Source organism: Anticarsia gemmatalis, chromosome 9 (assembly GCF_050436995.1).
Source record: "Anticarsia gemmatalis isolate Benzon Research Colony breed Stoneville strain chromosome 9, ilAntGemm2 primary, whole genome shotgun sequence".
Lineage (NCBI taxonomy): Eukaryota > Metazoa > Arthropoda > Insecta > Lepidoptera > Erebidae > Anticarsia > Anticarsia gemmatalis.
In genome coordinates this window covers 2,627,194-2,643,113 of record NC_134753.1, presented here as the reverse complement: position 1 = coordinate 2,643,113, position 15,920 = coordinate 2,627,194, and the positions used below count along the sequence as shown (strand labels likewise).

At 36.4% G+C, this 15,920-nt stretch overlaps 1 protein-coding gene across 1 annotated transcript in view; it reads left to right on the top strand.

The window, feature by feature from the left end:
• LOC142975631 (START domain-containing protein 10-like) overlaps positions 1-15,920 on the top strand; it is a 63,089-nt gene that overhangs the window by 33,171 nt on the left and 13,998 nt on the right. Inside the window, exon 3 of the mRNA XM_076118603.1 lies at positions 6,012-6,144. Coding sequence (XP_075974718.1) covers positions 6,012-6,144 — 133 coding nt within the window. The remainder of the gene's footprint in view (positions 1-6,011; positions 6,145-15,920) is intronic.

Genomic DNA, 15,920 nt, shown 5'->3' with positions numbered 1-15,920 from the left:
ATCTATTTAACGAAAACCTTTCCGTAGCTCGATTTTCTACCACTATCAACTAGCGACAACAAGCTAGCTATCGAGAAATTTTGCACCAAATTCCGATCAGCGCCTCTAGCGGGCTCCGTAGGAACTATTTTGGCAGTATATTTTAAATGTCAAACTGGATACTCTACAGTACCGAGTGTAGAGAATTGCGCGACTGATATCTTCTACATTTGTACTCCCCAGTGCACATAAGCAAAACACAACTTACACGAGAACACATTAGTTACACCCTCTAAATTTTAAAGGCAAGATAAACAGAAACTGCGGCCTCTGGTGATTTCACTAATGCATGTTTTCAAGGTGGCCGCCAAGATTGCTGAGCGTTAAAAATAGAAGCTTTTTGTAAAAGTCTTTAGTTGACGGAGATGAATGTTTCATTTTATACAAAAGCCTAGCATAATACTATGTTGGATACCTTTTTGTTAAAAGAATGTTAATGGATGGTTTCTGGTAGAGATAAGTAGAGTAAGGCCTGTTAGGTACGGGCATTTTATAATATTTTTTTAATCTTAAGTGTATTAAAAGGTTCAAAATATTATTCTAGTCTACTTGTATAAATCTCAGTCCGGCTTCCGGATCATATCAGTCGTCTTTGAAAATTAAGTCGTCAATTTAGCTACAAACAGCATTTTTATGCACCCGTAATGATTCCAGCTTAAGTAATAATTGATCGTTATTCATCCCTCACCAACTTATTAACCAAAACCACGAATCTACCGTTTCCTTCCTCAAATTCATAGCATTCCCTTAATTACCAGTTCTCAAACTATTCTTATTAAGTTCCAGCGAAATGAATCATCAGTCGTTCATTTACGCGGTGTATTTCTCATTCTGCCACCTCAACTTATCGATATAATAAATTATGGAGGGAAACTTTCTTCGCTTCTCGTCTACAACTTATGGCATTTCATTTCCCAGGAGTCTGGAAGTTTTGCTGTAATTATTTGTTTGTTAATAAGAAATATTAATTGGATTATTTACGAGTTTTTCTTTAGAAACGTCGGGTGTGAATATCCATCATAATAAGCTAAGTTCACATTATTATATCGTAACTATCGTGCGTTGTATCAAATTATATATGTATTTTTGATCCCTGCCTTTTAGTGTGGAAATTATTTTCATTATCATTATCATCTACCTATATATATATATAGGTATAAGTATTATCTGGACATCAATCAGACCATGAATACCTCAACTGAAAATACCTTAGACTTTCATATTCTAACATAATTTTCCTCGAGTAAAATATTTTTAATAATAATAATAATAAATCATTTTATTTTCAAGCTACAATGGCTCATAGATATATACCTTACAAACTAACATATATATTAAATATATCATATTGTTATTAGTAAATAAAACTTAAGACTATGTTAGTAGCACTTCACTTAAACACAGTGTCGTTGATGCTATCCTGTGGTATAAGTCCGCGGAAGCGACGGAATACCACGCCCTGGGGCCAAAAGTCCTCCTTCATGACGAGGGGCAGCACATCGTTTGGGACGCGCACCACGAACGACTTGAATCCGACGTTACGGCGCGCCTCCAACAGCTGCACCCTCATCTGGTACTTGGTCCTCTTACTGATATACGTCACGACATCCTCCTTCTTGGTGAGGTAGTGCAGACGTGAGACGAACACCGGTGTGGTCGGTATCGCGGCTCTTAAGCACGGTGTTGGCTCTTTAGGAGCCGTACCGCTGCGATTCTGGGTTCGTGTGGCGCGCTTTTTCCTTTGAACCTTCACGAAACCCTCGTCGTCTTCGTTCCCATTCCCCGTATCATTTGGTAAGAATTTGGTTTCGGGAACAGCAGTGCTCGCCGTAACGCTCGCAAAGTCTCTTATTTGAGTCTTCACGGGGGCTGCAGGCCGTGGCAGCGGGACGGGGCGAGCAGTTCGCGCGACGTCACATGGTGATGTCACAGGGGCAGGTGCGGGGGTGGGGGGCGCGGGGGCGCTGCACTCCACAGTACGCGACGGATGCGCTGGCGTCGAATATGCTGACGCAGAGTTCAACGACGGCGAATCGACGACTCGCCGGCACGTGTTGACATTCGATGCATCGGGTGTTGACCTAGAAACCGACACCTTAATGCGCAAATCGTTTATTTCTTTACGCAAATCGGTGACGGTATTCTGGGATGCATCTAACTTCACTAGCACATCCGCAAGGCTGGCCCTCAGCGACACGATGTCCTTCAGAAGGCTGGTTACATCGACGTGGTCGAAGGTGACAGGGGGCAGCTTGTGCAGCTCCTTCGCCACAAACGTCGGCACATCGTCGGGATCAGTCTCCTTGAGTAGCGTGATGATGTCTTGGATGCTCTTCTTTGTCCCGTCACGCCGGCGGGACACCATCTGGTCGCGCTTATTCAGCGTCGTGAACAATAGCAGCTTGGCAGCTGCAATGTCCTCTTCACTGAAGTTACTCGCACATATCTGGATGGCTGACACTTCATCCATCACATCCAGTTTTTGCTGCAAAAACGCCAGTAACTCATTCGCAATAAGTTGTGTACCCATCGCGAAAAAGAACTTAGTCGAGCGTCAGCTTGCGCCGCGCTTATCAAATTAATATAAATAATAACACGTCTGCATTAGAACACGACGCAAGCGAGAGTTTTTATTCGCTGGAACTCAATTAACAAAAGGTCAGAAATGTCGTTCATTTTCTCCACACTTATAATCAAGAGCCAGTGGTAGGTGTATGAAATCCAATAAATATTATTACAACGCTTATTACGTGAACCTTTACAAGTTGTGACATTATTGAAAACATGCTACTTATGTTTTAATTCAAAACTGTTACATACTTCTGGCTGTTTACTACGTGTCATTTAAAAGTATTGCCTTCTTCGTTATGAAAAGTATTCTGTTATGTTAATAAACAGTTACTGGTTATATGTTCAAGCTGAATAGATTTATTATCAAATCCTGAATGATTATATTTTACCACGACCATTTTTTTAACTACCCTTCAAATTTTAAAAAGTATATTCAAGACCATAATTATAACATAACCATGAACCATCTCTAGAGTCACAGTCAGATTAGAAAAAAGTAGTTTTTAAGCTCATAAACTCGTTCTATATATTTTACATCATAATGTGCTGAATAACTTTCAGGTCTAAGTACTTATTCTGGTCACACAAAACCACGGGAGACAGCTAGTGGCTGACGTAAACTGTGTTAGAGATATAACGGCGCACTTACAAGATAAATAACTTAGGGCCACACTTCTCAAGTAGTTGAGAACTTTTAACGACCTGCCTCGTGTGCCTATGTACTTGTCTGTGCTAGAAACGTTTTAGCGTTATTTCACACTGACCGACGATATAAAATAAAGTCGTTTTAGTGAAACTATTAATAACTCAAGAACGGCTGAAGTGATTTGGCTGAAAATTACTGGAGATGTACATTTGTAACCACTATTCATCAAATTTTATAGACTACTAGCTAACCCCGCAAACGTTGTTTTGCCATAAAGATTTTAAAAAAAGTGTCACTTAGGGGCATGAAAAATAGATGTTGGCCGATTCTTAGACCTACTCAATAATATGATCACAAGGTTTCATGAGAATCGGTCAAGCCGTTTCGTAGGAGTACGGTAACGAAAACTGTAACGCGAGAATTTTATATATTAGAGCGATAATGTCTGGCGCTTTAGTAAACTCATTAATTGAGGTTTTTGCGTACTTTATAAGGCCGAGAAATTGTGTAGCATAGCGGCGTGTTGCAAGTGAACGACACTCATGACGTATATTTTTTGGTCATCGTAAACGTCCAGTCCATTTTCCTTACATTGGTTCATGTAAACAGTCTCTAACTAGAAGTGTCCCAACTAGGAATACAAAGTTATCTTAACTTGTAAATGTGGTTATCGAGGTTGAGTTCGAATGGACCTACCGAATTTGATCGACTATTGGTAATAAGTGAAATTAACGCATATACTTTCACTTATTGTAACTTTATTATGTTACATAACAATATAGATTGAGCCCCGTTGCCAGTAGATGTGGGGTTTTTACAGTTATTTTCAAATTCTGCCTGTATTTTTTTTATCGTGTATGTAGTACAACGCTTTTTTGTAAATCGTAAAACTGACCTTTGGTTTAAGAAATTCAACAGTCACTCAAGAGATATCATTTTTTTTACTCGAGCAATAAAACTCAAATGAATAATTCCATTTAACTTTGTGAGTACAAACCTTGTATACTTTACTTTTTCTTTACGTTTCTTAGAAAATGAATGAATGTAAACTTCGAAGGTCAAGAGTGAAATATAAACGGAGGAAATAAAAGGCTCGATGGCGAAGTCTGAAGCATATTTAATTCTGACTTTAGGTATTAAATAAACATTAGGATTTCAAATTGGAAAATTAGTACAGCTTTCGGGATTGGACTTATGTTTATTCGAGTCCTTACAAAATCCAAGAATTACTGGCCAGAAATAAATTAAAAAGAAGTTGGGGTATTCTTTATTCAAAAATTATCTCTGTTATGTTTTTATTATCTTTTTTATTTTAATTTGAAATTATTGTTATGTAGCGAATTTGTTTCTGATTATGTAAATGTTTCACATTATCAATTGAAATGGAAATTATTTATTTATTTCAAGCAAAAAGAACAGAGAAAATTATTTACATACATTTTCCTTCCCAAATATTACTGGCCGGTAAAAAGTTACAAAGATATTTCGTATTTAAATTGGAATCATTAACATAATATTGGCTTATTTGTCATCGCCACAGTTTCGTATTATTTATTCGTTAAATTCGTTGCACAGATTAACACATATTATGCCAATATGGAAGAATTAATGAAAAACGCGCACGGTAGGTGTGCAAATATATTTCGATATTTTAATTTAAACAATTTCATGTTTCAGTTAAAGTCAATATTTATATGACTATAAGTGGTAGGTTTTGCTTGATAATAAATAGTCTGACATCTCGGTAATGAGCTCGGTTTGTCTAAATTATGATTGATAATACTATGTAGTGTTTAAATAAAGTAGCTGTATTAGTCAGCTGCATGCACGCAACTTGCGTCACTGTTGCTCTAAATGCAAGATTTTATATCTCTACACTAGCAGTGAACCTTGCATACAAGACTCCACTAAGTTACCGGACTATATATACATTCTTACAGCCGTAAAACAAGACAAATTATTTATTTCCTCAAATATGGTATAGGTAGATGACAATAAGAAAAAAAGACGTTTTAAGACGCCTTTTTCTAAAGCTGCAATGAACTCATAATCAAAACAGTAAATGCAATTAGTATTACAGAAATATGCCTGTATTTCGTGATATTTCCAGTAAAGCGTGGTGTTTGGATTGTCCCGTAGATTTACGCTCGCACACTGCGACTGAACTGCGCTAATCCGCATTATGCAGGCAATACTGCACTGAGTTACCGCGATATACTCATTTTATTTTAGAAACTGCCTTTGTGGTAATGAATATAACTATTCTCGTATTTATAAACAAGTTCAGTGGCAAAGGAATTTTGTTTTTTATGTTATTATATCTTTTTCTAATAATATTACACTCGTCATACGGAATGTGATACGAATGTCTTTTAAAAAGCTACCTTTAGATTCTTAACACAGACTGTTTTTGATACAAAACTGTTCATGACCTAATTCTTTAATTCAAAGTTAGATTTTACTGTTTCTTTAATCCAAACTTAGATTTTACTTATTCATATGTTAAAATTATACATTCAATGTTAATAAAGCCAACTGGGATTTATTTAGAGGTAGACAGACAGGTCTGAAAAAAATTACGACGAAATTGTAAATACAAAAAATATTATAAAGCGCTGTGGTGTGACTTTGTTTTTCTTTTTTTTTAATCTAGTGTCATGTTTCCCCTAAATTAGGCAGGCGCCGTCAAGCCTTAAAGAAAACAGATGCTCCTTTTAACGATTGTTCAATATTCATTTTTTTCCCTTTGTTTCAGTGTCATGCCCGGCCCCCCTCAAGAACCGCGACTTCGTGCTCCAGCGGTCATGGCTGGACACGGGTGACGAGAAGATGATCCTCAACCATTCCGTCTTCCATAAAGATTATCCACCGAGGAAGGGATACGTCAGGTAAACCTTTCACGATTATAACAACTTTTGATGGCTTCGCTTTTAAATTATTCATAGATTATATTGTTCTAGAAAGTTGTTTCGATTTTGGTAGACAACATTTTTGTTATAACGAGTTAGAATTATGCTTATGAATAGATCCGAATACTTTAAATTACGCGTGCGTGTGTATAATCCAAGAAACGAATTAAGTCATAATCAAACAATTTTATTCAATGATCCATTTCCAAAACGGGAGTGGATCCACAGAGGGGCCACTATTATCGACAACCGGCTAGCAATAAAAAATTGTATAAAAATCTGATCAGCGTAATTCTTCAGTTAATTTTATTGCCAAATTCTCGAAACTCTTTAGTGCCGACGTTAGAGAGTGGCGCTGCTGTTCTTTTCAAAGTTCTTCTTTCGTTATTTTTTTTATTATTAATTACTTGTATTGCTATATTTCTATTATACTATGTCTCTTCAAAATTAATATAAGTGATGACGTCCATCTCTCGTATCTAAAATACCTGCGGTGTGCGCAAACCGAGGGTGTGATACGAATGTGTAATCACCTCGTGACCACGCCGACCTCAGCGCTGGCTTTGCGTTTTGAGCTGCGGTCAGTTATGCGGATTTAGAGCACATTTGTGCAGCCTCGTACGTTCCTACTTCGTGTTTTACTCGTCCTTTTGTGTTTTTTACTGAATTATCTGCAAGATCATCGTAGTTTTTTCACTGTATTCACTTTAAGACCGAAGGTGATAAATAAATCTATGATTTAGTGAGCTTCAAGTTATCATTTTCGTCTCGTAAGATATGTAGATAAGTGATGACGCCACTGGATGAAAGATTTTTAAATAGCAGTTCATGATTTTATCAATATCTGACATTTTCTCGGTAAAATTAATGCTACTATTTAGATCAAAATTTACTGAGCTACAGCTGAAATTAAACATAAGATTACAAAATATAATCCTTTATGCAAAAACGCAGGTAAAACATATTTGAAATTTTAATAAACTTTCAGTTACAAAAGTACGCGAGACAATTTATGATTATTTCTTCTACAGCTCTGAGAAAACCTGCGTAAAATCTACATAAATGTGTAGTATCATTGCAGTATAAAAACAGTGAATACTTACATTGTTCCAGAGAGAACTGAAGCGGAATGAGAACAATATAATGTAGGCGGGGTGCGCGAGTTTGCGCTAAAAACCTATTACGTGTTGTTTAATCAACTGTGTATGCATTATTTGTCTTACTTTTAACATTAGTTTTGTTGAAAACTTTAGTTAGCGTTTATTTGGACAATCAGTTTGTTTTGTGTGTGACTGTAGCTAAATAAATAAATGGCCGCAGTGATAGTTACAATATTGAGCATGATTTTATTGCTATTACGATACTCAATTTAAGGCATAATACTCTGCGTTTTTAACCACGTAAACATTTAATTGTTTTGCCCCCAAAAGGTATACTAAAGGATTTGTAGTGATTTTTCTCCGAGACTATATTAGTAAAGAAGGTTTATAACGTATTTGATCATAATTTACTTCACTCTGGCGTATAGGGTATTTACCTAGCTGTAATTATAGAAGTATTTATAGTGTAAATAAATAAGTATGTTCATTAATTTATATTTAGATTGTGCACTTCACTCCACACAAATTGGTGTAACACAATCGCTTCCGCGTCTCAGCTCGACACTTTGGCTACTTCAAAAACACCTTTTATACGAACGAGCCTAATTTATTTGATTTACGCCCGTAAATCTCGCTTGGGGGGTGGTTGCCGCAACTGACAAAGCACATCGCTTTGAATAATGAGCGTAGCAGCTTGGCCGCGATCGTTCCCGGAGTGGGAGATTAAGAATTAAAATGAGTAATCAAAGTGAAGCTTGTTTTAATGATACCACTACTTTTCTTTAAGTTTTCTGTTCTAGAAAAGTTGTATCCATTGCTGAAACGCTTTTAATTGATTGCTATTGATATATATTATAAATAACGGACTGGCCAGAATTTATCCGGGTAAAGTACAATTTTATCCAGTTCATTCCATTTCTGTGATAATTTTGATCCCATCCATCCTATACGAACCATGTAAGTTAGAAATATATTTAAAAAAATAACCTTACCCTTATATTTAGTGTCGTCTTTCAAGAGTAAAGTGTGTACGTAAATATGTACATTTCGGTAATTCATTTATATTATATAGATTGGATTTGTATAGTAGCGATATTATAACTTAATCTTAGTAAGCCAAAGTCTGTAATACTACTGATCATATACCTATCACAAATACTAAAAATACTGTCTTAAAGTTTGCGTCTACAAAATATTTACTCGAAAAATGTACCTGGCCGTTAAACCAAAGATGTCGGAACTTAATTTACATATTCACTTGAAATCCGAGACAAAATACGTCTAGTAAAGCCTCCTCAGAACCTCACAGTAAATTCGTTAGTGATTTAGAATTGAAATTGTAAATATTAACCTTGGAAGTAAATTTAATCTAGGGTCTGTTCATTACGCCCCTGGGACACATTGCGAATTGGAAACATATTTTAACTAATATAGAACATTGTTGGTTAAGATTAGATATAGTATATATGTTTATTTAATTATACTACTGTGGTGAACCTAAATTCCACCTAAACTCCTTCTACTCTATGGTAGATGCCATATATTAATCATATAACGATTTGGCATTCTCTGTCAATAAATATATCAAACACGTAATGCTCGTATTTTATTAATACATAATATTGGCGACGAGGAAAAACTGAACCTAAATGGAAAAGCTACGTAAAAAACGGAGCACCCTACGTGGGATGCTCACCAGACTCGATACCTACATCGAGCAGAGGGCGACGATGTCTGACGAGGACATCACCGCTCGCTCCGCAGCCTTGAAGGACACCATAACAGCACTGCGAGAGTTACAAGAGAAGATAGAAAACAAAACCATAGATGATAACGATGAAACAGCGTATTTACACGAACAAAATTACGGCTACGAATTCGAAGAACTTCACACTATTTTAGTATCAAAACTTTTAACAAAAAAAACCATTATTCAAGGTCAGCGACAGGAAGACCAACATAGAATATACCAATACCATAAGATTATACCAAAAATACAATTTAATCCTTTACATGAATCAGAAACGTTCAATAACTTTAAAAAACGTCTGGAAGTGTACTTTAGACTTAATGAAATTACTGAGCCCCACATGAAGACAAATATTCTTCTGTCTACATTATCACCAGAACTCCATGAAAAATTATGTGATTTAATAGCACCAGACGAACCATTGAATAAGACATTTAACGAAATTACTGAAACACTTGACGACTACTTAGACCCAAAACCTAGCAAATGGGTTCTACAACATAAATTTATATCGAGAACTCAAAAATCGGATGAAACAGTAGCGCAATACGCCGCAGATTTAAAAAAGCTCACTACCAACTGCGAATTTAAATGTCAACACTGCCAGAAAAACATTTCAGAAAGCTTTTTATCTCTTCAACTCATAAGAGGATTGAAAGATAGCGACGCACGTACAAAAATTTTACAAGACCGAACAGTATGTACATTTAAACACCTGACACAGATTGCAACATCTATTGAAATGAGTAAAGCAGAAAATACATCAATGCTTCCGAATGAACAACCAAGTAGTGACAATATCAATAAAATTTCCACTGATTCCTACAATAATTCAAAAAAATCTCCTTTTAGAGGAATCACACCAAGAGATTTAAAAGGGAAATGTTTCCGCTGTGGTTTAAATCACGAAACCAAGAAATGTAGCGCTATAAACATAACATGCTATAAATGCAAGAAGGTCGGACACTTAGCTAGTGTGTGTCTACAACGGCGCTCAGATGCGAAGCCCAGTAAGACTACACCGGATATAAATCAATTAAACGACTCAGCGATAAGCGATGATGATGAATGGAATGATATTAATGTTATATCTGGTGAAACATCCGAAAAATACATGATAACGGTACACATTGAACATGCTAAGATGAAAATGGAATTTGACACTGGAGCCACACTTACTTCTATGTCATTACGAGACTACAGAAAATTGAAAATCGGCAAAAGAATCTTTAAAACTAATATAAAACTCAAAACATATACCGGCGAAGTAATCGAACCTGCAGGTGTTGCATACGTTCAATGCAGATGCCAAGGAAAAGAATTCCACGGTAAATTATACCTCATCAACAACAACGTTGACCCCGTTTTTGGCCGGAGTTGGATGAAAGAACTCGAAACTCTAAATTTAGCAGATATAAAAACTTTACAGCAATCAGAAAATCTAGAATTAGACCAGCTTTTGGAACTTTACAAGACATCAGTATTTCGATCCGACTTAGGCGAAATACCCAATTACAGAGGACACCTAAATCTACAAGAAAACACAAGACCAATTTTTATCAAACCACGTAGAATACCGTACGCTTTAAAAACCAAAGTGGATGAAGAGATCGAGCGACTATGCAAACAGGGTGTCATCACGAAAGTCGACCACTCTGATTGGGGTACTCCAGTGGTACCAGTTGTCAAACCGAATGGGAGTATCCGATTGTGCGCTGATTATAAAGTTACACTAAATAAAGTCATACAAGATGAACAATATCCAATACCTATGATAGAAGATATATTTGCAGAGATGAACGGAGGTAAACTATTCTGTACACTCGACATCACCCAGGCATATCTCAACATGACAATGGATGAAGAAAGCGCAATGCTACAAACACTAAGTACGCATCGAGGCACTTTTAAGGTGAACCGCCTAATGTTCGGCGTTAAGGTCGCGCCGAGCCTTTGGCAGAAATTTATGGATAAACTCCTTCAAGATCTCGAAGGTGTAAAATGTTTCTTTGATGACATCATCATTCAAGGCATCAACAAAGAACAATTACTACAGAGACTTAAGCTCGTGTTAGACAAACTAAAAGAAAGTAACCTACGAGTAAACAAAAATAAGTGCCACTTTTTCAAAACAAGCATCGACTATTTGGGACACACTATCGACAAAGAAGGTCTACACAAAAACAGAGACAAGATTAACGCAATAATTAAAACAGAACGCCCAGTCAACACCGCAGAATTGAGGACATTTCTTGGAATGGCAAATTTTTACAACAAATTTATACCCAACCTATCATCGATCACGAATCCACTGAACAACTTACTCAAGAAAGAATCTAGTTTTCGATGGTCTACAGAATGCGAACAGAGCTTTATACACATTAAAAAAGAAATTCTAAGCGAAAGAGTACTTATACATTTTGATCCCAAGAGGCCCTTGGTTCTTGCAACAGACGCATCTCCACTGGGAATCGGAGCAGTACTATCACATAGACTCCCAGATGGATCAGAAAGACCGATAGCATTCGCTTCCAGAACACTATCGGATAGCGAGAAGAAGTACAGCCAAATTGACAAAGAAGCTACTGCCATATACTGGGGATTGAAGAAGTTCTTTTATTATTGTTACGGTAGAAAATTTATCCTAGTGACAGACCATAAACCACTGACAATAATTTTCCACCCACATCAAACGTTACCAGCAATGAGTACAATGCGATTATTCCACTACGCTCATTTCTTATCTGGATTTGACTACAACATTGAATACAGAACTTCGCCTAACAACTCAAATGCAGATTACCTATCCAGGTTCCCAGTAGAAAACACAAAGGCAAACAAAATGGACCAGAATTACAGCTTTCAACTTCAACAAATACATACCATTAATGTCAACCCAAATATCATAGCGAAAGAGACAAGCATTGATTCCGATTATACACCATTAGTACTCGCATTACAAACTGGCCGATCACTTAAAACGCTCGGTTACAATGATAATGAATTTACTTTACAAGATGGATGTATACTAAGAGGAACGCGAGTCTTAATCCCAAAAACATTACGCGAACGAGTGCTGGACGAACTACACCTCGGTCACCCGGGCATTGTGAAAATGAAGCTACTGGCCCGCAGTTTTGTATACTGGAAAGGAATTGACAATGATATCGAAACAAAAGTTAAGTCCTGTAGAACATGTAGATTACAACAAAATGAACCAGAGAAAGCACCACTACACCACTGGGAACACCCAAAGGGCCCCTGGCAAAGGCTTCATATTGATTTTGCCGGACCTGTTTACGGATACTATCTTTTAATAGTTGTAGACGCATTTTCGAAATGGACAGAGATTATACCTACTAAATCAACGACAAGCTCTTGGTGCATCCAAAAATTGAAAGAACTATTTTGCACCTATGGAACACCTCTACTCCTTGTCTCAGACAATGGCCGACAATTCGTATCGGGAGAGTTCGAAAAATTTCTAAAAGACTGTATGATTTCGCACAAAACCTCTGCTCCATACCACCCTGCAACCAATGGACAAGCTGAACGATACGTACAAACAGTCAAGAGAATCTTACGAAGCTTAGAGGGAGAAAGGGGTAATCTTCAAGAGAAACTTGTCATGGTAAAAACTCGCCTCAGACGGACACCAAACTTGAATGGTCAGACACCTTATCAGTTAATGTTTGGAAGAGAAGTTCGAACAGCATTACACTGCATGTTAAGAAACACCCATAAAAAAACTACATCAAAACATCAAGAGATCAAGGTCAGACAGTTGGAAGTCGGCGAACGAGTACAGGCCCGTGACTACACGAGTGCTAAGCACCATTGGCAGTTTGGTACTATCACAAGACGTCTAGGCCGACTTCATTATGAGATCCGCACCGACAACGGCGATGTCTGGCGCCGACACCTCAACCAGGTGTTGGCTGCATCTTATATTCAGCAGAACAGCTAAGAGGTTAGGAGGGGAGAAATGTGGTGAACCTAAATTCCACCTAAACTCCTTCTACTCTATGGTAGATGCCATATATTAATCATATAACGATTTGGCATTCTCTGTCAATAAATATATCAAACACGTAATGCTCGTATTTTATTAATACATAATAACTACTTATTTTCTTTTCTATTTAAAGATAAATGTGGCTCGCTGTTTCACTTGCGTTTATTGTAGTAATTGGTCAGTTTCATTAGCTACTTTTATTTTCTTGTTTTTGTCTTTTCCATTCATGTGGTTATCATACATACATACTTAAAATCACGTCTTTCTCCCCAAGGTGGGTAAGCACCAACAATGAACATAGTATTGATATAAAATTAGTTATCACACCAAAAACATTTGAAATGCTACTTGAACTACACGCAGCAAAAGAAACGTAACTTTTTAAATAAAAAAATGTTGGATAAAGATATGTGTCAGTATTTCAACGTTTGTCATCAAGTTAAAACATGACCAATCAATAAATAAATAACACCACTCACCCTCGTTTCACCACTTCATAGTACAACATTCCTACTTGTTATTCCATGGAATATCCGGAACCAAAAGGTCATAACACCCCGCCATGGAAAAAAATCGATACACCATTCACTTTCACACCCGCTTGACTTTTACTCTGTCACGGGAAAAAACGTTTTTTCTTTGAAAAAACGTTTGAGATTGTCACAATTTCATTGTTATTATTTCTACTAGACCGTTTTCTTTTTAGATGTGTTTATCTCAATTAGTTTTACATTTTAATTGTTAGTAATATTATTATTTTTCCTAGCGCCATTAGAAGCCGAAAACGCGAACGACTGTCAGTCTAACATATAACAGTCTATATAGTCATAACTTGACTTCAGGTTTAATTTCCTAATCGCGAAACCTTTGGACCTAAGAAAGAAGGGTTAGCATATATATATGCAATAATATTTCTAGTACATACATAATAGCACTCTTTTTTTCCATAGAAATAGGCAGAGATCAAAGAAAATGTTTCGTAAAATGTAGACTTTCTAGACTAAAATAACCTAAAAACTCACTAATACTTAGCTTTTATGTGACCTATAAAAATACTATCCACTTTCCACTAACCTCTAATCTTTAAAACAACACAAAAAGATCTGAAAATCATTTAAGAGAGTAGGATTTTCACAGCGCTATTAGTGAGAGCTGTTGAAATGGCCGGGTGTATTTAATTAGGCGTTTGTTCGCCTGGATGAACGTAGGCTCTAGGGAGCAGTCTTCAACGGCGCTGTTCACAATTGATCTCGGCTTTTAAAGCTTTTGGACGGAGTTTTAGTTTATGGGAACGATAAATTGTAGTGGAAAACTAGCATTGATTTAGATACAAATGAAGGTTTAGGGCATTTGCTTGAACCTATTCTTGAACTTGAAACGAGACAACTCTCGCTCTAAGAATTGCTTTTGTGTCGCGGGGACTTCAACAAACAACGGAAACAACAAGTACTAGACCCGAAACAACTACTACGGATCGTACAAATATTTGTTCCATGTGTGAATCGAACCCACGACCTCTTGACGCACTGACAGTGGCGTGGCAACCACCTTGGCTACTGCGCCACGGAGGCCGTCAAAGATTATGATAACTAAAATGATGTTTTATAAGACGTAAAAATATATGAGAAAGAAAATTCTGATTCGAACTATAATCCATCTAGCTAGCCTATAACTTTACAGAGAATTATGCGCATTCCTGCGGCTGATCTGCGTTCTACGTCAGTGTACTTATCTTTAACCTCTATTCTCGAACATAATCTAAGTTTTTTTTGTGTAGGTACATTATAAATAACATCTGCAGTGCAATCCTCTAAGGTATTGTCCTTGATGTTGCAACTTTACACGGACATCAAAACTTTTTATCGCTGTAAAAACGTACTCATTAAACATTCATATGCTTTCTCATAAAATAGTTAAAGCATTGGTGCATATTTTCTTTTTTCTACAGCTATCTCCCTATCTCCCTGAGCAGATAAGAGCAAAAGTTAGTGTTTTCAAATAATTTTGTCAAGTTGTGGTCGTCGTTCGACCGTTAAGGCACGCGTGGTCTTTGGAAAATCCAAGCCTTTCCGAGTGTATTATTTATAGCCCTGCATTTTCCATCAAAATTGGTACAGAATCAGAAACAAACAAACAAGCGAAGTTACTTTTATATTAGTGTGTTATTCATTAAATAAACTATCAATAGTTAACGGATTAATATAATGTTCACTAGTTTTAGCTGTGGAAGGTCGTGTTAATAACAAAATACTTATCATAAAGTTTATGATGCTGTAATCTACTGTTTACGGGCGCGTATTTAATTGCAAACATGACTCTTGTATGTTCACAACCTTTTCTTCATATTCATTGTAATATACTTCAATTTAGTATAATATCACCTCTTAATAATATGATTGTAAGGGTCGAGGACCCAGACTATGAAATTATGGAGACTACTTCATGAATACATGATCAACCACGAATGCTGTAGTACTAGTGTTAGGCAAAATAGTAATTATTATCAATATTTCTTATATACCAAACATGTAAATGCATAAAACTTTATAAATTTTAAGAGTTCTGTTACATACATTATCCTAAATCTACACTTTTTAAAAGACCAGTATCCTTGTCTTCCTATAGAAGAGCTCGTCTGCTGTAATACACCTTCAAAACTTTGAATCATAACCATTACTTTCAAAAGTCTCATCGCATTTACTTAAACTAGTTTAACATTTAAGTTGTTATGTGTACAAACTGGGATAGTTTAGAAACTAATTGTCTAAAGTTATCATAACATTATAACAATAAAATTATAACTACACTTATAACAAGGCTATATTGAAGGGCATAACATAATATAGAAGGTAACAATAGAGAACACTCAGACGAATAATATAATATTTAG